General features: G+C 38.7%; 1 protein-coding gene across 1 annotated transcript in view; it reads right to left on the bottom strand.

Moving 5' to 3' along the window:
- Positions 1–551: 551 nt before the first annotated feature.
- ptchd4 (patched domain containing 4) overlaps positions 552–22139 on the bottom strand; it is a 62069-nt gene continuing 40481 nt past the window's right edge. The window contains exon 3 of the mRNA XM_015391472.1: positions 552–10590. Within this exon, the coding sequence (XP_015246958.1) occupies positions 8921–10590 (1670 nt within the window). The 3' untranslated portion in view covers positions 552–8920. The remainder of the gene's footprint in view (positions 10591–22139) is intronic.

Below are 22139 nucleotides of genomic sequence, written 5' to 3' on the forward strand. Positions count from 1 at the left end.
CACTATAAAGTGTGATGACTTGAATATAATAATAGCTTACTATGAAGTATTGACATGTTTGTTGAAGAACAAAGAGTTTTGATAATTAAGTGTAAGAAGCATTGAGCGACATGTTTACAATCTTTGCTAAGATTTTCCTCATATATTGTAAAATATGGAAAAAGTTTATACAATTTTGTGTTTTTTGTAATAATGATTTTGTGACATAAATCAATGGTTCAGATTTTTGAATAGGATGCTAAGGGGCCTGATTCACTTAAATGTGTTAAGTATTAGTGATACATTATTTGGCTAATATAGAAAAGACATTAATGGGTCTAATAGTCAATAAAAAATACATCACAAAAAAGCAAAAAAACATTGATGCAGATGTGTAACAAACTGAATTTAGCAATATGGTAATATTCCCTTTATACTGGTAATACCCCCCTCCCATACACACACACACACACACACACACACACACCCCACCCCCTGTAAAAAAAATTCAGTCCTTAAATATCTTTCTGTATTATATTTTTTATAGAAAATCTTTTTAAAAAAGAGCAATTTACAGTTATCTTACAGTTCGAATGTCCTCTGGCTTTTTTTTTTTTTTTTTGGAACATGACTCATTTTGTTCTTTTGCAGCACGAGGTGTCACAGAATATGCATTGCAACAACAAATAGAAGTCACTACAGCTCATGAAAAGGAGTTCCTAAAAAATACGGAGACTTCATACAAAAAAATAAAAATAAAAAACAGAAAAGAAATACATGCATACATACAACACAATGCCATGCGAGCACAGTTCATTTTTGGGAAGTAAATTATTTAAGATTTGCATTTCAGTACCATTAATCAAACATTTCATGCCATCCCGCTATACATACATGACATGGGTTTTACAGTAAGTGACATTCACTGTATTTGCTGTGGCAAACGGCTACAGAAAGGCCTAATTCCTTTGCAGGACTATAACTGGTTGATGATAGTTACACCTTCAGCGAGAGGTTCACACCAACAGTTACTTTCTAACCCCACTAACACAGTGTTCATTCATAGCAGACTATAATTCTTTTTTTTTCAGTTTTTGTCTGGGATTTTTTTAAATCAAGTCAAAGTACACATAACAGTGGGCTCAGTGACATTCGGATAATTAGTAACTAATTACACAAATTTTGCTATTCTTTGTGAAACTACCTATTTATTTTTACCATGAAATTTGCTTCAGCATGAAGATAGTGACCACAGGTCAGACTGTGGTATTAGTTGAGGTCTTTGAGAAACAAGACCATTTTTTTTTTACATCATAGCCAACCATGTGCAACCCCAGCAGTTCTCAAATGAGATATTGACTGCTCTGTAATCAGCTATACCTGCACACATATGGGATCCTTTGATTACATACTACCAGCTAAGACTTTCCCGCCAGAGGTCATTGTGAGATGGGTATCTGTCTGGGCTGGTAACCTTGACTGTGTGTGTTCTGAAAGTTCAACAGAGATACTTATTGAGCTATGGTAGATAAATGTAAAGCTATTTACCCGCTTAGGTGATAGTGTCCATTTTAGACAGCTTTGAATATGAGGTTAACCTCATCAGAATTTATGGTGTACTATTTAATCAATTGTGACTCAGTTGCTGCTAGCGATTTCACTATTAAGAATACCATTGTTTTGAAGAAGTCACTTTTAGATAAATACTTAAACACTAACATGTTTTCAAGATACTACATGATCAAATACATTGAGGGCAAAAACCAGCTCCTCCCATTGGAATTTTCATAAAATTGCTTCTTTATGGAGCTAAACCAGTAACACTTTGCATTTTCGTAGGAGAAACAGAGACTTGCTATGTAAAATAAAGTTGTGGTGCAGCTTGTTTTTCAAAGAGAGATGGTTTCAGGGTCACTCCAGTCTCCTCAGTTACAATGTCAATATAAGCTGACACTATTTTGGCATTGGGGAAGGGTTAAACCAAAGGCTCCTTCAGGGGCCTCCTGTTTTTTCAGCACTCCTTTTCATTTACAAGATACCTGCAGTGAAATTTTGAAAGCCTGTGGATCACCTCAACCAAGGGGAATATTTTAAATAGTATCTTTGTTGGCTGTATAAACTGTTGCCACTACTATTTCATAGCTCAGTTCAACTACCAGCTAAAGTAGTGTTAAAAGTTCTCAAGACTACCGTTTTGTGTAATTAAGCACAAAAGGAACCTGGAGTTTGTTTGCTCCTGTCTCCCTAAGAGTTAGAAGCAAGTGTCCTTGTTGAAGAGCATGGGCTTATGAATGCAATAATAAGAAATGCTGTAACTCAGCCATATCTTGGTGGGAAATTACTGGAACACTTGTCGGTTCATACAGCTATTGATGATAAATATAATACCCTTACTTGTGGTTAGGCAACAGTGCTTTGATAGAAGCCTACTTAAGTTCAATGCAGGTAGATGACAAAAAATTTGGGAAAAACTGAAGGCCCCTTAGAGAGCCTTCAGTTTAGAGCCACTGCCAACACCAAAACAGTGCCAGGTTGTACTGACATAACTAAAAGAACTCTGCAGTGACAATAAAAGAAATCTCTCATTGGAAAAAAATACATCAAAACATTGTAAGTTTGTTTCCTTTCTCTGTAGCAATCTTTGCTTTTTTCATGTCAATGTTTACAATATTTGACTTTTCAGTGTTTAGTTTTCAATGCCAATTCTTATTTTCATAGCAGGGCAAGCTGTCATTGGTTTTAAAAACAGCTTGGACACATTTCCAATTGTAAACCAAGGGGGAAATCAATCAATCAATCAAAATTAAAATTAAACAAAGATTATCAAATGGTACAAGAGCTATCATCTTTGTAACTCCTCTACTGATACACACATTTGTAAATGAGCTAATTCGGTAAGAATACACCAAACATGTGTAGTATCATTGAACTCTTATACACTGCTCAAAAAATAAAGTCAACACTCAATCTTCATTTCACTTTAATCTGAATGAATGAAATATTTTCATTGAATACTTTGTTCTGTGCTGAAAATAAAATCACCCAAAATTCACGAATGGAAATCAAATGTTTTAACTAGTGGAAGCCTGGATTTGGAGTCATACAAAAAATTGGAAAAACACAATTTTAATTGTGATGTAATGTCCTTAAAACAATTCAAAATTAGGCTCACTATTGTAGGTGGCCTGGGCATGCTCCTCAGGAGGTGGCCGATGGTCTCCTGAGGGAGCTCCTCCCAGACCTGAACTAAAGCATCCGCTAACTCCTGGACACTGTAGTGGATGGATCAAGACATGATGTTTCAGATGTGCTCATTTGAATTAATGTCTGAGAAACGGGTGGGACAGTCCATAGCTTCAATGCCTTCATCTGGTAGGAACTACTGACACACTCCAGCCACATGAGGTCTAGAATGGTCCTGCATTAAGAGGAACCCAGGGTTAAACTCACCAGAATGTAATCTTGCAAGGGTATGGGGATCTCACTTGATATCTAATGGAAGTCATGCTACCTCTGGCGAGCACATGGGAGCACTGTGTGGCACTCCAAAGAAATGCCATCCCAAAACACATTTAATCGCTCACTGCCAAACTGGTCATACTCAAGGATGTTGTAGACAGTGGATCACTCTCCATGGTGTCTCCAGATTCTGTCAAGTTTGTCAAATAGTGTATCAAATAGCTTAGTTTGAACTTGCTTTCATCTGCAAAGAGCACAGGGCACCAGTGGCAAATTTTCCAATTCTGGTGTTCTCTGGCAATTGCCAAGCATCCTGGATGGTGTTAAGCTGTGAGCACAAACCCATCTGTGGACGTCGGGCCCTAATACCATCCCCATGGAATCGGTTTCTAACTGTTATGCAGACACATGTACATTTGTGGCCTGTTGGAAGTCATTTGCAGGGCTCTAGCAGTGCTCCGCCTGTTTCTCCTTGCATAAAGAGACAGCAAACCTTCTTGCCACAGCTCGCATTGATGTGCTATCCTGGATGAGATGCACTAATTAACCCTTTTTGATTTCACATTTAGAAAAAAAAAATGTATTACCTCTGCATCTAATCCTTCGGGGAGTATTGAACTACCATTGAGTGGTGCCCAGGTTCTTGTTAAAAAACAAGAGATGCAGTTTGTGGGAGTGGGGCTGGAATTTAGAACCTCAGGATTCCAAGCTCTATGCCCTGACCGCTAGGCCAACACTCCCCTCCCACTACCTGAGCCACTTGTATAGGTTGTAGAGTCCGTCTCATGCTACCACGAGTTTGACAACAAAACCAATATTCTAAAGTGACCAAAACATCAGCCAGTAATCATAGGTACTGAGAAGTGGTCTGTGATCCCCACCTCCAGAACCTCTCCTTCAATGAGTGTGTCTTGCTAATTGCCAATGATTTCCACCTGTTGTCTATTCAATTTACACAACATGTGAAATTGATTGTCAATCAGTGCTGCTTCCTAAGTGGACAGCTTGGGTTCCCAGAAGTTTGATTTGATTGACTTTATATTGCATTGTTTACAAGTTCCCTCTATTTTTTTGAGCAGTGTATTTTGCTTTGTGAAAATCTGAACAGTTAACGTTATGTTAGCTCAAGCTGCTGCAGTACTTTTCTAGTGAGTTCTGGGTATGCATTTTGTTAGGGGGAAAAAAAGTTAATTTGGTTGACTAAAACATTTTTAACAATGAAAAGCACACAGAAACACCACCAATTGCTCACTTCCTGGACAATAAGCTTAACAGCTACAGAAATTTAGCAGACGCTTTTTCTTACTCTTTTGATTATGCTTTAAACGCAACCTAGTGATTGTTTAAGGATTAATATAAGTGTAATATTTACTACTGTGTGTTACTCTAACAGCAGCGGTGGGAATAAGTTTAGAATTTGTTTCAATAAAAGCAGGTCATATTAAACATTGCTTTATAATAATATAATTGAAAATATTAGCTAAACTATTAACTTTTGACATGATAGATTTGCTATTATAATGTCAGCTTTAAGCCATTTTTTTCAATTTACTGAGCGTCCATAAACGAAAACCTGATAAAAAATGTCTAAAACCAGCCCAACATCTGAAAATAAAATTCTGAACAAAAGAATATATTGTGTATTAATAAAAATCGACAACTTTCAAAAAACTACTCGTCTCACTAAGACATTCAGAGGGAACAACTCACTAAAAAAAATAAGATTTTGTCATTTAAAAATAATTTTTTTACGCTTTAATTATGGGATGTAGATTCTGAGATTTCACATAAACACTGTTTTTTCGTTCAGACTACATCGTGATAAATATTTATTGGTCTCCTTTCCTGTTGTGAAACCTGAATCATCTTCATTTTCAATATACACTGAGTTCAACCATGAAGGAGCTCTGATTTATGGTTGCTCTATATGAATATTAAAACTAGTGGTGGGCCATTATCGGCGTTAGCGCAGCGCGTTAACTCCACTCTTATCGGGCAATCAAAAAAATATTGCCGTTAATCTATTCTCACAGTTGTGTTGGGAGCTGGGTCTATACTAATGATGACTTTCAACATGATAGTTAAGCGCGGATATATATCTAGGGGCGAAAACAGATCAGTGTAGCCATACTGTGAAATTACCACATCGAACGTAACGTGCTGACATGGATCCAGCTATACAGACGCCGGTGTTACCTCCCTTCTCGCACACTCATGAGAAAACAGATTGAATTATGAAGGAATCTTATGCATGTATGCCCTAAAATTGAGAGTTTTGGTGAACAGATGAATTTGAATAAATTCACTTGTATGGAGACACGTTTTAGTCGATGTGCTACAGTCAGTGTCTGATGAATATATATACTCTGCTCATTGGATGGTTAGTCTCGGTTTTGCTATTAACAACATTCTTTATGATTTCTGATAAAAACATTAAGAATATCTTTAAAAGTTCTCTTTTGCATTCATATTTCAAACCATTTTCTCATCAATCTGTGAGAGTTCAGGGCGATGTGCGCTCCCCAGACAGGGGAGGTATTTCTGGGCATATATCTATCCACCAGAACTAAATTTTAGGGCATGCATACATCAGAATTTTGAAAAAAATTAAGAATATGTTTAAGAGTTCCCTTTTTGTTTATATGTCAATCCATTTTCTCATCAATGTGCAAGACTCTGAGGAGATGCACACTCCTGCGACAGGGGAAGTATTTCTGGGCATTTATCTATCCACCAAAATTCAATTTTAGGGCATCCATGTATAAGAAATATGAAGAAAATTTCAAAATGGTCATGATACATTTTTAAAAACCTTGGGATCTTCACATCTTCCAAAGTCGGATTTTTGGAGACACTATATTTTTAAAGAGGGACATCTATAATTGGAAGTGGGACACCCTGGAAGTGGTACAAAAAAGTATTTATAACTTTGCCAAAATCTTAAGTAAGAAGACAATATTACATGTGATTTTGCAAACAAAAAAAGTAAACTTGTTATTTAAAATTCTGGAGGTAGCACACACGTATTATGAATGCCTTTGGCGGAATTCCAATGAGTGATTTTAATCAGGATTAATTCCAAGATTAGAGTAAGATTAATCTAGATTTAGAAAAATTAATCTCTGCCCACCGCTAATTATAAAACCCAGAGTTACTTTGTTTTAATAGAAAACTAGAGAACAAAAGCATCTGTACACTATTTGGCACTATTAATAGGAACTGAACCTGACAATGACCTTGTAAGGGCACCAAAAGACAATCATGTACTAAGTGAGAATTTCTTTAATGATTGATCAGTTATAGACTTCAGCATAATAAGTTGACATTTTGGTTTAACTTCTACAATTCAGAGCAGTATAGATATGCTGCTAGAATGAGGCTTACTGCCTGTGAAATGTTGCAGCACAACGTTCATTCCCCACGAGATCTTACTCTCTGAAGCTCAATGTAGCATTATCGGTCCCTGCTTAAGCATTTTCACGAACTGGAACTAATAGAAATGCTGTCTTCTGTTTTTGCTATACCTTGACAATTCTACCATCACAATTCATTGTGCAAGACAGTTCTTGGTAATGGGCACAGTGTAAGCCATCTGCTAGGTTCAGCTGTTGAGCTATTTTGGATGCTACAGAAAGCATGAAGTAGGCTTTCAGGCCTACTGTATTTTTTTTCTCTCATCATTTGGTTTCATCTCCTTTAGCTGATACTGCGGTGGCAAAAGTAAGGTGCATGTAGACTCATCATTGCCTGTTTACTTCTGCTCACTTAATCCCTCTTTCTGCCCGTTAAAGGGATCCACGACTAGGAGAACATGTTGGCATAAATATGTTGTAACTTTCCAATTAACTTAAAAAATATCCACTTGCAATATGTATAATTTCATATTTACTTCCAAAATTATATATCCTCAGTTATATTTTTTACCCATGGAGGTCGCTATTTTTTCACCTTTGCAATGCATGCAATTGATGACACAGTCAGGCCTAAATGGACTGGAACCTACAGAGTAAATACAGGATAGCTAACTTTACCACAGTTGTTGTTTATTGTAAAGCATTTCACTTGTGTAAATTTAGACAATACAACACTGCCTCAAGGTATTCATGAACCATTATACATGAGATATCTGTTGAAACAGACCATTGATAAAAGACTGTAATCTACTGTTTACTATATAAGCTATAGCTAACACCATTAGCGGGAGCTAGCGTGAATCATAATCAAATTGAAAGATAATGAACGGCAATTTAGAATGACAGTGAAGCATCTTTTAGTCCTTGAATCACATCATATATCCGAGAAAATGTTTTGATAACTGGTGCTTCTTTTAGCATAGCTCTCTATCTGGATTAGCAATAGTGTTGCATCAATGCCATTTTTTTTGGCCCTGATACCAATACCTGGTTGTGCAGATTGGCCCATACCGATACCATGTTTGAAGTTGATGTGTGTGTTTATAAAAAGAACTGCATACTCCTTGGATGTAAAATAATTGCCATCATGGCTTTATCAAGCTGCTGCCTACATTTGTTAAGCAGGAAAAAGACTAATACAAAGTGAATCCAGAAGAACTTTTTATTGCCTACCTGGAATTTATGACAATAGTTGAATAAACTTTTGGCTCTCAAAATGGTATCAGTGCCAATACCGATACCACAATTTTAGTGCTGGATTGGAGCCCTGCCCTATACTGCTATCAGTATTGGTGCAACACTAGTTAGCATCTCTGAGCAGGAACCTCACAAATACCATCTTCTTTGGCCAATTCTCCCATCTTCCTCTGTTTCGTCCTCACCATCTTCATTACCTCTTGTGATTTTTATATCGACATAAATTTTCATGCGCTCGATTTCAACCTGAAGAAGTTCTTCATTCATAGTTTTGTGCTGGACAGAGTTGGCGTTGCCAGACTTAGCATTCATCATTAATGCAAAATGCATTGCAGGGTAAACAACATGGCGACATCTGTGTGACAATATTCTATTTACATTCATTCAAATTAATAGCTTTCAGTAATTTTTCTGTTTTGGATTTACATTGAAAATAAATGTTTCTCAAATAAAGTCTGTTGTCACAGCTAATCGTGAAACCCTTTAAGATAACTCGATAACACCTTGTTATCTACTTTTAATAAAGGAGATGAACATACAACCCTTGGCATCAAAATAGACAGGTAAATGTATGTGTTTAGTTTTTATTTTATTTTAAGATTTTGCAGGCAAGTTTTGGCAACTAAATTCCTTTATACTTCTAAAATTTGGGAAAAGCTTACAGTAAGTAACCAGTTTGTGCTAATGACTGTCTGGACTTAGGGACTGAATGACCAGTGGAGCTGCACCCTCCCCTGGTCAGCTTAGCTGCTACTATCTGGTGGCCACCACTTCATGACGGACACTATATGCTCCCTGCATCTTAACAGATGCTTCTGCATCTGAGAGTCTACCAATAACCCACAGTTACTGATCATGATGTCAAAACCTACTCAAACATTTGTCACATGATCAGGATTTTCCCTGACTTCAATGCACTCTATCTCCTCTCTTTCCCTCTCCCTCTCTCGTTCCCTCTCCCGCTCTTTCCGCTTTGCCCTCTTTTTTTTCTTGTGCCTCTTTTTGGATGGTGGAAAGAAAGTCAGGAATACGGGCAAGATGACGAAACAGTGCAGCAGGGTGCATCCCGCCGTGAGTAGGGAGCACTTGAACAGCGTGTAGGTCAGATTGGAAGGCACAAACACCAGAGGCATGATCCCGATCAAAAAGCAGGATGTGTTCTGCAGGATCGCCGCCCCGTGCTCCTCCAGTGCCAGCTTGATGCACTGCGTCCTGGTGTGCTCAGTGGCCAACACAAAAGTGTACAGGTGTGGTGCACAGTGATCCATAGCGAAGTTGAGTGTATAAATAAGGCACAGGATTGAGATGCTGTCCATGCCAACATTCCAGAGGGTCATCAATCCCAAAACACCCAGCTCCACGGACGTAACCGTGAGAATGAGCCAGAAGTTTCCCAAAGGGTTAATGACTAGGAAGAATGTAAGAATAAGGATGGTAAGTACGCTGAAGCCTGAGGTCAAGATTGGTGAGATGACAGAGGAACTGTAGCGGTCCATGAACACAAATGTGGGATTGAAGGCAATGAATTTGATGCTGTTGATTAGCATCAAGGGACGAAGTTTTTCCAAGAGCTCCACCACCTCTTCCCTCTTCTTCTCTGTGGTCCGTGCCACCAAGTACATCCGTGAGGCGATGATGTCGTACTCGTCAGTTTCGCGGTTTTTAGAGAAGATTATGTCCTCTGTAAAGTGCTGGTACTCTGGACTGCGCAAGAAAGAACCCTTCAGGATGTTGATAAAGTCACTCTTAGTTGATGCACTGACATTCACTACCCGGAGGTAATGGAAAAAGTTGTCCATCCAGGACATCTTGTTGAAGCCATGGCTTAGAGTCTTTAGGTGCTCCTGCACAGTGGAGTTCCAATACTCAATAGGCTCATAGATATAAAACCCAATTACAGGGCTGTAATTACTAAAGTACTTCTGCTGGGTAGCAGCAAACGAAACGCTTGGTGAATTACTGGCCAGCAGGTTCACTATATTCGACCCATCACTGATCTGTAAACATCCCATGAAGGAAAAAGAAGCATAGATGAGATATAGAATGACCACAAAAGGTTTCACATATGTGTTGGTAATCCACTCAGTGTAATGTTCACGTAGGAAGTGCTGGATGAAGTGATTTTGGTATGGCACACTGTCATGGTGCGTGGACAGGTCATGGCCGTCACTCATCATGGTTTTAAACCAAGTCGGCTGGCGGTCCAAATATTCTACTGACGGGATCTTACAACAGAAAACACTGTGGTATCGGTTCTGCTCGAGCTGTCCAGCAAACACCAAGCAAGAGCCATAAAAAGAAAAAACATAAAAGTAGTTGACCAAGATGGCAACACACATGCTCTGGCAGAAGATTTTCACAGACTCAATGTTGGTGAAAGGGCTAGCTCCCATGCCAAAGGTGATGATGTAGAGTGAGCTCGTCATGGTGTAGCACACCATCACATCTGCAAAGGCGTCAGCCACACGCTCCTTGAATGGCAGGTTTTCCCTTGTTCTCCTCCACCCTGCCAGAAGTTCAAACACCCCTTTGGTTCCATGACCTATAGCAGAAAACAGAAACAAATGTTATGATGTGAAAAGAGATTAAGGATAATTACAAGTGTTTAGATGATTCCAAGCCACTAAGAAACACATAACAAACCAAACCAGACATATTTCTAGACTTCTGTATTGATCTTGGAATAGTAGAAACATATATATGGCGTCACAATTATTTCAAAATGCCTGTGAGAAAAATAAACATACTCCCGTGTATGCCAAACTACTTGTGCTCATGGTTTATCTACCATTGCGCCACAAAATCACAGTTGCACGAGAAACTGCCACTTTGAGAGGAGAAAATCTCTCTCTGTGCATGACAGTTCCTCCCAAATGTGCTTGGGATCGTGCAAGGGATCTAACTGTGCGCATGGTTTTCTATCCAGAGGCCATGCTTAAAGATGCCTGCGCTCTCGAAAGCGTCTGTCCTCGGACAGATTTTCTCTTCGCGCAAAGGAAATGTGTTTTGACAGGTTGGGTGGAGATAAACCACTTTTGTAAGCCTCCTGATTGGGCCTTGCAGACATGATCACACTAGAAGTGGTGTCAGGAAGCCTTTGACTGACAGCTTGTAGACGATGACTCGAGAAGACCCTGGGGTAAGTGGTAAGTGTCCGTCAAAGGCTTCTGACACTATTTCCTGTGTGATTGTATCTGCAAGGCCCAATCAGGAGGAGGCTTGCAGAAGAGGTTTGTCTCCACCCAACCTGTCAAAACATAAAACCGAGGACAGAGACGTAGTCAAAACCGAGGACATGGACGCTTTCGAGAGCACACGCATCCTCCAGGCTGGCTGCTGGATAGAAAATCGTACACACGGTGAGATCCACACCACGATCCCGATCGTGCAGAGAGCAACTTTCTCTTCTTGAAGGGGCAGTTTTTCGCACATGTGTGATTTGGTTGTGCGGTGGCATTTTAACAACATGCAGAAGTAGTTTAACATACAGGCAAGTATGTTTATTTTACTCAAGGGCATTTTGAAATAAATGTGACACTGTAGATATATTTTGACACTAAAATCAAAAGCAACATTTAGTACAGTACTGTGCATGCTAACCAGGACATATTTTTCTAAATCTCAGATTTTATACTTAATTTACAACTCCTGGGGACACAAAAAAACAGTTTTTTTTTTATCCGTAGCTACACTGCGTTCAGCCTGAGCCTGAGGTTAAGAAGTACATGTACGTCATATGGGTAGGAGGCTCACATCTATACACTGAAACATGAAACCATTGTTATAGGATTTATCTACTTAGGAACTAAGTTTCAAAAAATGATTTAATCCATTTGGATGTACAGGTGAAATGAAAAAAATACTTTTGCTTTTACACCTAACCTCATCTCCATGTGTATTGGGCCTAAAGCCCTGGTCACACTGGTTTGCATATGACTTTTTTGATTTTTGATTTGATTTTTTTCCATGACACATTGACGGCATATAGAGATGCTCCGAATATGCTGGGTGAGCAGATCTGTTCCAACATTGACTTGGACAGATTATGAAAAGATATTAAAAGTTAATTGAATAAAAACCACATAATAAAGAGGAAATATTGGATAAGTGAGTGGATGATTTGTACAGTTTTCTTTAATCTTGTGTTTAATTACCTCACTTACAATCTATACATACTTTTTTCTTTATCTTTAACTAAAATTAAATAACGATCTCATAAGATCTTTTGTAAGCATCTTCGCTACATTCGTCAACATTGCCTTTTCTCTTTCTACATGAGGTGTGATTGTACTTATTATTATGCAACACAGCCCAAATCCGTCTTCGTGAGGCCCATTCACTGGAATCAAATCTGTGGGTTTTTCAACCATCAAAAATACAGACAGAAAAACATGGCATACAAAGGCACAGTGCAAAACCACCCACACTGGAACACCCGCTCACCCACACACTGTGCCACTGTTTGAAAAATGCAAAAGCCACATGGCTGGGAGTAAATGTGCTTCAGCAGGAAATTGTGAATGCACCAACAACTCCATGTTCCTGGACTGCATAAATATTTCAATACCGTGAATAACACATTTGGCTCATCCATATCATAAGAGTAAAATGTGCCTGTATAAAGCTAGCAGACAGGGAGGTGGGATTACTACCCTTGACAGCGTTCTAAATTTCCCTTGTTTGACACAGAGGGAAAAAAAGTTAATTAACTATAAAGGATTAAGCCTATGTAATGAGTCAGCTAGATTACTCTTCCTGCTTTTAGTTTTATTAAGCTTTCCTGCAAGTCAATTAGTTAGTGTCACTTGTTTTAGAGGGAATAGAGAGAAGGAAAAAACCTCACCACTGTTTTTTACAGCCACTCACAAGGGGTCTCTGCAAACACCAGCAGTCTTTTTTCTTTACTATGATTACCTGACAGGATGTAAGGAAGCGTCTCATTTTTGTTGACAAGACTGAAAAGCTTTTGAATTAATTACGCTGCTTGATTGCAGGCAGGTGGAGGAGAATCTCAAACAGCAGACCATCTGGTAAAGAATCCCTGGTTAATGTCACCACTAATACAAATTGCTATTACTGTTGATTGTTTTGTTATAATTATGCAAATTAGGTAGTGTCTCTAATATATTTAGAGATTATATGTGTGTATTAAAGGTATAGGGGAGGATTACACAGAAGTTTTGAAAAGAACCACCCTCTCCACTTAAAAAAAAAAAAAAAAAAAAAACGCACATGCACAACCCTGTATATGCTCCTGAAATGGAACACCTATTAAACGTATGCAAGAGCATGCACGGGCCCATTTCTCCTTGTGCACACCTTTTTAAAAAGTTGCTGTTCAATTGTACAAGCTTACTTTCCAAAAGAAGATCTGCAATCTTTCCACTGGGTCAGACTCACCACCGGTAAGAAAAAATGTATTCACGACAAGCAAACCTGTTAAAGGCGAGCTTCAATGACTGGCTGAAATAGTAGCTCACCACTCATTCACTCCTGAAAGTGCACCAAAAAACATAGCTTCCTTGGGACGAGAATGTATAATGGCCTTATGTAAACATATCACTACAATGATTGACAATTAGGAGGACCACTTATTTTGATGATCCACCTGGAAAAAGAACATCGACCCCTATACATTCTAAAGCAAGACATCCCAAATAAAGAAAAATTTAATAAAAAAAAAAAAGTACGATTTTGGCTAACTCTAAACGTCATTCAAGCAGGAAATGTGGGTGAATTTTTTGAAAGCCATAGGACTTATGACTAGGCTTGAAAACTAAAAAAAAATTAAATAAACTATTGATAATAAATGTGGTTCAGGTTACCATGAAGTTTTTGTAGTTACACTGCTATAAGGTTAGGCTGCTGGAGGACATCAGGACCAGTTTTCTTTATTATTCTGCTCACATCTGGGCGACACTAGGGTCAGATACAGTGGATTGCCACCAACCGAAGGATCGTCAGTTCAAGCCCCACCTCTGGCTTTCAGTGTCTTGCGCTGTTAGGCAAGACAGTTCACCCCACCTTGCCTACTGATGGTGGTGAGACAGGCTAGTGGAGCCTATATTAGGCAGCCTCGCTTCTGTTAGGGAACCCCATTGCAGCTGTTGCCACCATCAGTATGTGGGTGAATGAATGGGTGAAAGCCCTTTAAAGTGGTTTGGTCAAGCTATACAAATACAGGCCATTTACTATTTTACTTCTATTCTCACATTTTCCTTTATTTGTTACATCCAACTCTAACTTTACGTTGTCTCTAAATTTTCTGATCAAAATAGCTTCATTTGGTCTGGTTCTGTTTAGCTGTGACACCATTCTGGATTTATTATCATACATTAATAAATAGGAGTTTGCTTTTATTTGTTTAATTTCTCTTTCTGTAGTCAACATTGGCATGTTATTTTTTGTTTCTTCTCCTTTTCAAAATGTTTTACATAATATAATAAAGTGAAAAGAAAAAGAAAAAGAAAAAAGGGATTCCATTTAAAAAAGGGGAACATAAAAACATTTTGGGATCTTAAAGAGATCATATAAAAAATACAAAAATACAGGCAGAGGCAAAAACAGGGAGAGAGGAAATAAAATAAATACAGACTGAACCTATAAAAAGTAATATTAATTTTTCAACTCTTGCCATAAGACGCATCAGAGGGCGGGGGTGGGGGCGTTGTTACAGAGAGACATGGGAGGGACATTTGGCAAAGGTCAAGGGGTCAGCACTTGAACCCATGACAAGACAGGATGTCTCTTTTTATTATGCATGTGGATGTGTTTGCTTGACGCTCATTCTTGCCTGGAAGAAGATCATTTTACTTAACAATTTATCAAATTGAGTTTAAATTATAATGGCTTACATAAACCTGGACCTTAAATAATTTAGCTGATACTAAAGAAAATCAATTTAAAAACTTGTGCGTAGTGTATGATAAACAAAAGCAAAGGGTAAAAGTTGGCAGGAATCCTCTTAATACTGAACAAGTATATTCCTGTTATTTTCTGCACTTCACAATGTTATACTACAAAACTAGACAAGCATTTCTATAATTTTTGGTGAATAACTTTAATTTCTACAATCTCATGACCTAAAAGACATAAGAATCCACAGTGATCGAAAAGAAAGGAGTCTGATTGTAGTCAGTCAGAGAAACAAATGTATTAATCTAACTAAAAAGCACTCTTTTCTAAATGTTGCATGCAGACAACAGTATTTTTAAAAGGAATTACCAAATAACAAACCAATATGTGGATTTCTTTTAACCTATATGCTTTTTTCTCATGATGATAGATATCTCACAAAAGTTTATTTTTTTATTTAGTTGTATCTTCAAGGTTACAAGCTCAAAAAATCCTGATCTTTTGTACTTAAGGGATGTAATGTGCTGGGGATGAATCTGAGTTACTATGGCAACGGGGATGCTATGAGTTAATATGCTGTGAATGAAAATGCTTTATTTGTTCACAGCTACTTATTTCATTCACCACAAATCTTGGATCTTACATCAAAATGGTTAAACTCATTTTCTGTCTGTATCGAGAAAAGCACCCTGAGCATTAGCATTGATTTGCTAACTTTCTTTAATCATAATGTAATTTTATGACATTAAAAGTATTGGATCTAGGGTTGCAAATAATATTTAGCTTATAATTATACTAAATAACTAGATACTAAACTAAATTAATATTTAAAGAGATGACCAGAGAGTAAAAAAAACATGTATAGACATTATTGTCAATCATTTATATTTTCAGCGCCAGAGCATAGATGCCTGGTTGAGGGAACAGGGTAAAGAAAAACTAGAGAGGTATTTTGGATGGAAAGGAGAAAAAAACAGAATGCTGAACACACTTAGTGTTCTAAGACTGTATGCTAATGTTAAGGCACTAAAACTGACTTTAAAATATCAGGTAATCTAATGGTAAAGTAGTAAACCTTAGCTTATGCTTTTTGTTTCAACATTAGCTTCACAGACATCCCCATTGCAGTGTTCTTTAATGCTGAACTCCCCGATTGGTATACACTTTCCAGGTGTGACATTTTAAACGATGTTATGGTAATCAGCGTACAGCTCAGTGGGATATTGAATATTAAGGGGAAAAAACAAACCAGGTTGCTCCCCGCCATAACTCTGTTTATTTGTAAAGGTGCCGAAGGCTAATGAGGCTGTAAAATAACAGATTAAGGTGGAGCCAGACTGGAGCTCACAATTAAAGAAGAAAACTAGTAGGAACCCATTGCAACCAACCCTGCTGTAATTATCTTATTCTTAATTAAAAGAGCCATGTGTCTTAAAAAATGGTTACCACTTTATCCCAAAAAAGGGATAAAATAAAAGTAATTTTCCTTTTTCTTCTTGGTATTAATTGTAAAATCTTATGGGGTTTCCAAATCTGTCACATTTTGTCTCCCCAGCGGTCTGGACCACTTGTGCAGGTGTGAATAAAGACGGGCGTACTTTGTTACCCAGATCAACTCTTTGAGGTGAACTTGGCCCGCTTTCAAACGGGTGCTGTTTACTTTAGGTATGAGTAAAAATCCTCCTTGATCTGACCTAAATGCAGAAAGCATATTCTCTTTAGATTGTCTGCTCTGTGGTAGTAAACATAGTACAAAAACCATACCTGTGAGGCTGCCTGTTGCTTAGCAACACTGCTTGCCTGCATTCAATGGATCCCCTGCACCTTGTAGGACACATCCTCTGACAAAGTCACAAACTTAAAACTAAATCTTCTTCAAAATCTTCATTGAATTAGTTGCTGAGGTAATAACAGCACAAATATGCACAAATATGCTAAATAGAGATACTGCATGCCGGACCCCCATAGCAGTTTCCCTCCATTATCTGGACTGTACTTTTTCCTCTTGTAGTCACTTTTGACCAATGGGAGCAATGATAGTGGCATGCCTTTATTGTCCACTTGAAAACAATTACTATTTTTAAGTATTTGAATACAAAATGGGTCAAATGAAAAAAAAAGCAGTTTGGACCAAACAAACCCTATTTAATGCAATATTCATGCTCAGTGACCACAGCCTATGAGAGAGCAAAGGTTGGCATGTGTCACATGACAAAAATCTGTTGTGTGATCAGGCAAATTTTTTCTCTTTATGTTTATGCATTTGTTTTTGTTTAAAGCAGGGGTAAGCAACGTTGGTCCTCGAGTGCCACTGTCCTGCATCTTTCATCCCTTCTATGACACATGAAATAAATAAAGGGTTAATGGCAAGGCCTCTGCTAAACTCACAGAGAAGAGGTAATTTGACCTTTTGTTTCAGGTTTGTTGGAGTGGGGATGCATGCAAAAGTTGCAGGACATTGGCATTGAAGGACCGCCGTTGATAGAACTTTAACTAAGTTTATGCTCTCAAGAGTGAGGCGTGCAAAATTAATCGGCCCCTTTACTTTCAGTGCAGCAAACGCTCTCCAAACGTTCAGTGAGGATCTGTGAATGATCCAATGCTGACCTAAATGACTGATGCTGATTTTAATAGAATCTGACAGTGTACAATCAAAGTCTATGTATAAATGCACCTGCCCTGTGATAGTCACTGTTTAAAGCCCAGAGAGCATTATGGAGAACAGGAACACATCATGCAGGTTAGGGTGACAGCTGTGGAGCAGTTCATGGCTGGATTTAGATAGAAAAGGATTTCCCAAGCTTTAAGCATCAAAAGGAGCACTGAGCTACCAATAATATTGAATGGAAGGAGTATCAGACCACTGCAAATCTATAAAGGCCCAGCCGTCCCTCTAAACTTTCAGCTTAACCAAGGAAAAGACTGATCAGTGATGCAGCAAAGAGGCCCATCATCACTCTAGAAGAACTGCAGACATGTACAGTGGAGGTGGGAGACACAGCAAACATGTGGAAGGATGTGCTCTGGTCAGATAAAACTAAAATTAAACTTTCAACAATGCAAAATGTTATGTTTGGCATAAAAGCAACACAGCTCATCACCCTGAAGACACCATACCCACTGTCAAACATGGTGGTGCAGCATCGTGGTTTGGGCCTGCTTTTCTTCAGCAGGGACAGGGAAGATGGTGGAAATTGATGGAAAGATTGAATTCAGGAGCATTTTGGAAGAAAACCTGTTGGAGTCTGCAAAAGACCTGAGACTGGGAACGAGATTTATCTTCCAACAAGACAATGATCCAAAACATTAAGCAGAATCTACAAGGGATTGGTTCACAAACAAACATATCCTGGTATTAGAATGGCCAAGTCAAAGTCCAGTCTAATTAAAAAACTGTGGAAAGAACTAAAAACTGCTGCTCTTCATCCAACCTCATTGAGCTGCAGCTGTTTTGCAAGAAGAATGGGCAAACATTTCAGTCTCTCGATGTACAAAACTGATAGACTTACCAAGGCACACCCCAAACGACTTTCAACTGTAATTGCAGCAAAAGGCAGTGTTAAAAAGTATTAACTTGAGGGGGCTGAATAATTTTGCACACCCGATGTCATTTTAAAATCCAATATTTTTTTTTCCACTTCATGATTTTGTCCCACTTGTTGTTGATGCTTCACAAAAAAATAAAATTTTATATCTTTATGTTTGAAGCCTTAAATGTGGCAAAAGTTCAACAAGTTCGAGGGGGCTAAATACTTTCACAAGGCACTGTATGTGCAGTTATTTGTTAGACCATGATTTAGCTTGATTCACACTATCATATGTTGTTCTAACACACTGGCAGTAGAGCGTGTGTTCATAAAAGATATATAACAGTCCGAATAATATCTGATAAAATAACATATATACAGCCCCTACTGGAGTTGGTAATAAATGTATAAAAGTTGCAAACATTCCTTCCTTTGTAACCTTCTTTTAACTAACCTCTTCACCCCTTATCTAATCATGTGAAACCTTGATTATGGACAAATGAAGGTTAAGGATTAGAGTTAGTGACCCTACTATACAAAGGGATGAGTGCAGTCAGAGAGAACAAATGAAAACCATAGCTGACAATTAAAGAATAAAGGGGCAGGAGGTGAATATGATCCCAACATTCTCATTGGTGCAGGTACAATGCTGGATGGATTGTAAAGAGGGCAGTTTGTCTCTGTCTATCCTGTAGTTATTTTCTCCCGCTTAGGGAAGCAGGGAATAAAAGAAATCAGCCTTCAGTTTCTCCTAATAACTACAAGACTTCTCTAATGAAGGTCCTTGCCCTCTATGCCCTCATCTCCCTCCCTTGCCTACAAAAAACTTTTAGTAGGTCATTAAGCAGAATTATTGCTCTGAAACTTTTCGCGGCTAGCAGATACCCTAAACACATCCATCAAATGCGAGAGAGCATACTAAGGGGTCCCATCCACTGTGGATTCCCCTGATCCAGACCACCGTTAACCATGCTGGCCTGTCACACGGGGCGTGATGACAGAGGAGGCAATATTGCACGGAAGAGCTACCCAAACTCAATAAAAACAGATGAGGAAAGAGATATTGAGGGTGAACACTAGGGATCCCAAATGCATGCTTCACATAACAATCACTATGTTCGCTATTTTGTTCTATTAGAAGCCAAGCATTCTTTTTTTGCAAATGAAAAGAAACATTATTCTGACTAAAATCTTTATCACAGCAGTTTTACCTACATTTCCCTCCCCGACTAATAGCAGCTGTTAACACACTGTTAACACACTCATTACTTTGAGCTGGGGGTGATCTTAACAGAGCAATGAGGGATAACTTAGAACTAGCGTATAGACAGGTTGTTTTTAATTTAAGGGAAAGCAGTAACAAGATTTACAAGCTCCTCTGGGCAAAGGATCAAGGTCTTATTGCAGGTTCCCCCAAGTTCAAGTAGCCACTGTATTGATACTCTGAATGAATGGTGTGCTGACACAGAAGGCGGTGATTTTCGTAAGTAGGTAGTTCACTCCTCTGCATTTCAGGTGCACTGTTTTTACACCCTGGACCGCATCTTCAAATACACTAACATGAAAAAAACTCAGCTAATAGACAGAATGGTTATTCTTTAGTGCAGGTTTGTGCATTTTAAATGGTCATTTGTAAAAATGTATAAATAAATACAAAAGATCAAATTTGCTCCTGTTGTTTCAAAGATATTAAAGATTTTTTTTTAGGTCATCCAGAGGTCAACTATACCCCCATGAAGCTCCCAATTAAATCAAAATTTTCTAGCCTACTTTTTCGGTGCTACTTGAATTGTACAGGTAAAACTAGAATTTCTGCTGATTTGGTTTTATAATAATTTTTTATTTCGGCCAATGAGGTCACCATCCTCTCGCCCGTAGACTGCCAGAGATAGGCACCGGCCCCACTGCAACCCTGACAAGGATTAAGCGGGGAGGAAATAGATGAATGGATGGAGGTCACCGTCCTACAATTTCAAAAGGTAGAATGAGAGGTAGATCTTATAGTTATCAGGCTCCTCTTCCTAGGAACCAACTACCAGTTTAAGTCTATGAGGCAGACACCTTGTCTACTCTTAAGGGTACACTTAAAGCTTTCCTTTTTGATAAAGCTTATAGTTAGAGGGCCTCAGGTTATCCTGAGCTGTCTCTATATTATGCTGCTATAGGCTTAGAATACTGGAGGACATAGGGACCCCTATATCATCATTCTGCTTCATTCAGTCTCTATTCCTTTACTGCAGAATCTGTTAGTTCAATCTCTAATATTCTGCTCTCTTTGTTTTTTCTCATAGTAGCTTCGCCTCGTCAGTTCCTGTTTGGTTGTGACACCATCCTGGAGAGAAATATCAGCTGTGCTGCATCCATTAGCACCTTTGTTTATAGATGTTTTTCCAGGATATGCACTGAAAAATCCTGGCCCGGAGCTTGTCTGCTTGGCTGTGTTTCCTCGTAGGGGGCCGCCTTTAATAGTTGCCTTTTGAATCTCTGCTTCTGTCTTGAACCCCAGTCGGCGTCAGCAGATGGCCACTCACACTGTGTTCAGTTCTGCTGAAGGTTTCTTCCTGTTAAAAGGGAGTTTTTCCTCACCACTTTCGCTTCAAACATGCTTAGTGTGAGGGATTGCATTCGAGTAAGTAAGTCTGGAGGGGTCAATTCCAGCTACTGGAGTGGCTGGAAGTGACCCCTCCTTCTCCTGGGCATGCATATTGTTTGATTCCACCCTTTCATTGAATTGCAGGGTCTGACCAGGAGATGATGCTTCTCTTTAGATCTTAATGTCCATAAATCATAACAGGAAGAATGTTTTAGTACAAAGATTAATTTTTAAAAAGGAATTGTAGGGGAACAGCCAAGGACCCATCAAAGAAAGTGGGGAAAATTGAATGGTAACTACTGTAAGTTGTTCCTTATAAAAAAAACCTTCAAGAGACCCTAGATTTTTGGTAAAGCCTGAAAAAAGCTCTTAAAAAAAGATCCACTTTAGTTCATACAGACGCAGCTTTCCCTTGTTGGCACCTCCTGGGCGCCTCTGCTCTTGGGCCCCCGGCGCTTGCGTCAGTGATCTGGAGGGGGTGTGTCTTCAGCTCTTCACGACCACTATTGAACATTTTTTCTTTGGATAAACTTTACATGCAAAAGTAGACTCTCACAAACAACTACAGGTGCTTATTTCTAGGTAGTTAGATGTTCACTTCCATATAGAAAGCCCATATGCTTATCTTTAGCTACCACAGTATACATGTCAGATTAAATAGTACTGCTTATACTTCAGCGATGGTACCAATGTGTTACTTTATTGTAACACGTTGGTACCGTTAATCATTACCCCTTACTCTCTGCTTTGCATAGTGTGCTAGTCATCGCCATCATGGATAATAGAGCGTTGTGACAAACACCAGATACAGCACTGGGTGTGATATGAACAAGGCGAGGATCTGTTGTTACTGTCGGCATCTGGAGATCTATCTCCAGCATGGTTCCTTCAGTCTGGTGGCAGCTGCAGGTGTTTTTCATCACGCTCATCACAGAGAAGCGCAAGAAGCCTTCCGGCCAGCACCTAATGGCCAAAGGTTTAAACACTTGCTCCTCTGCCTCTTATTGTCTCATAGTGTTCCTTTGACCCTGTTCTCTTGTCTCCAGGTTATTAGTTCTCTTGAGGTATTGTTTCTATCCAGTTCAGTTCCTGCCTCAGCGTTAACCTTCAATATCC

Source organism: Cyprinodon variegatus, unplaced genomic scaffold (genome assembly GCF_000732505.1).
Source record: "Cyprinodon variegatus isolate N-32 unplaced genomic scaffold, C_variegatus-1.0 Scaffold543, whole genome shotgun sequence".
NCBI lineage: Eukaryota > Metazoa > Chordata > Actinopteri > Cyprinodontiformes > Cyprinodontidae > Cyprinodon > Cyprinodon variegatus.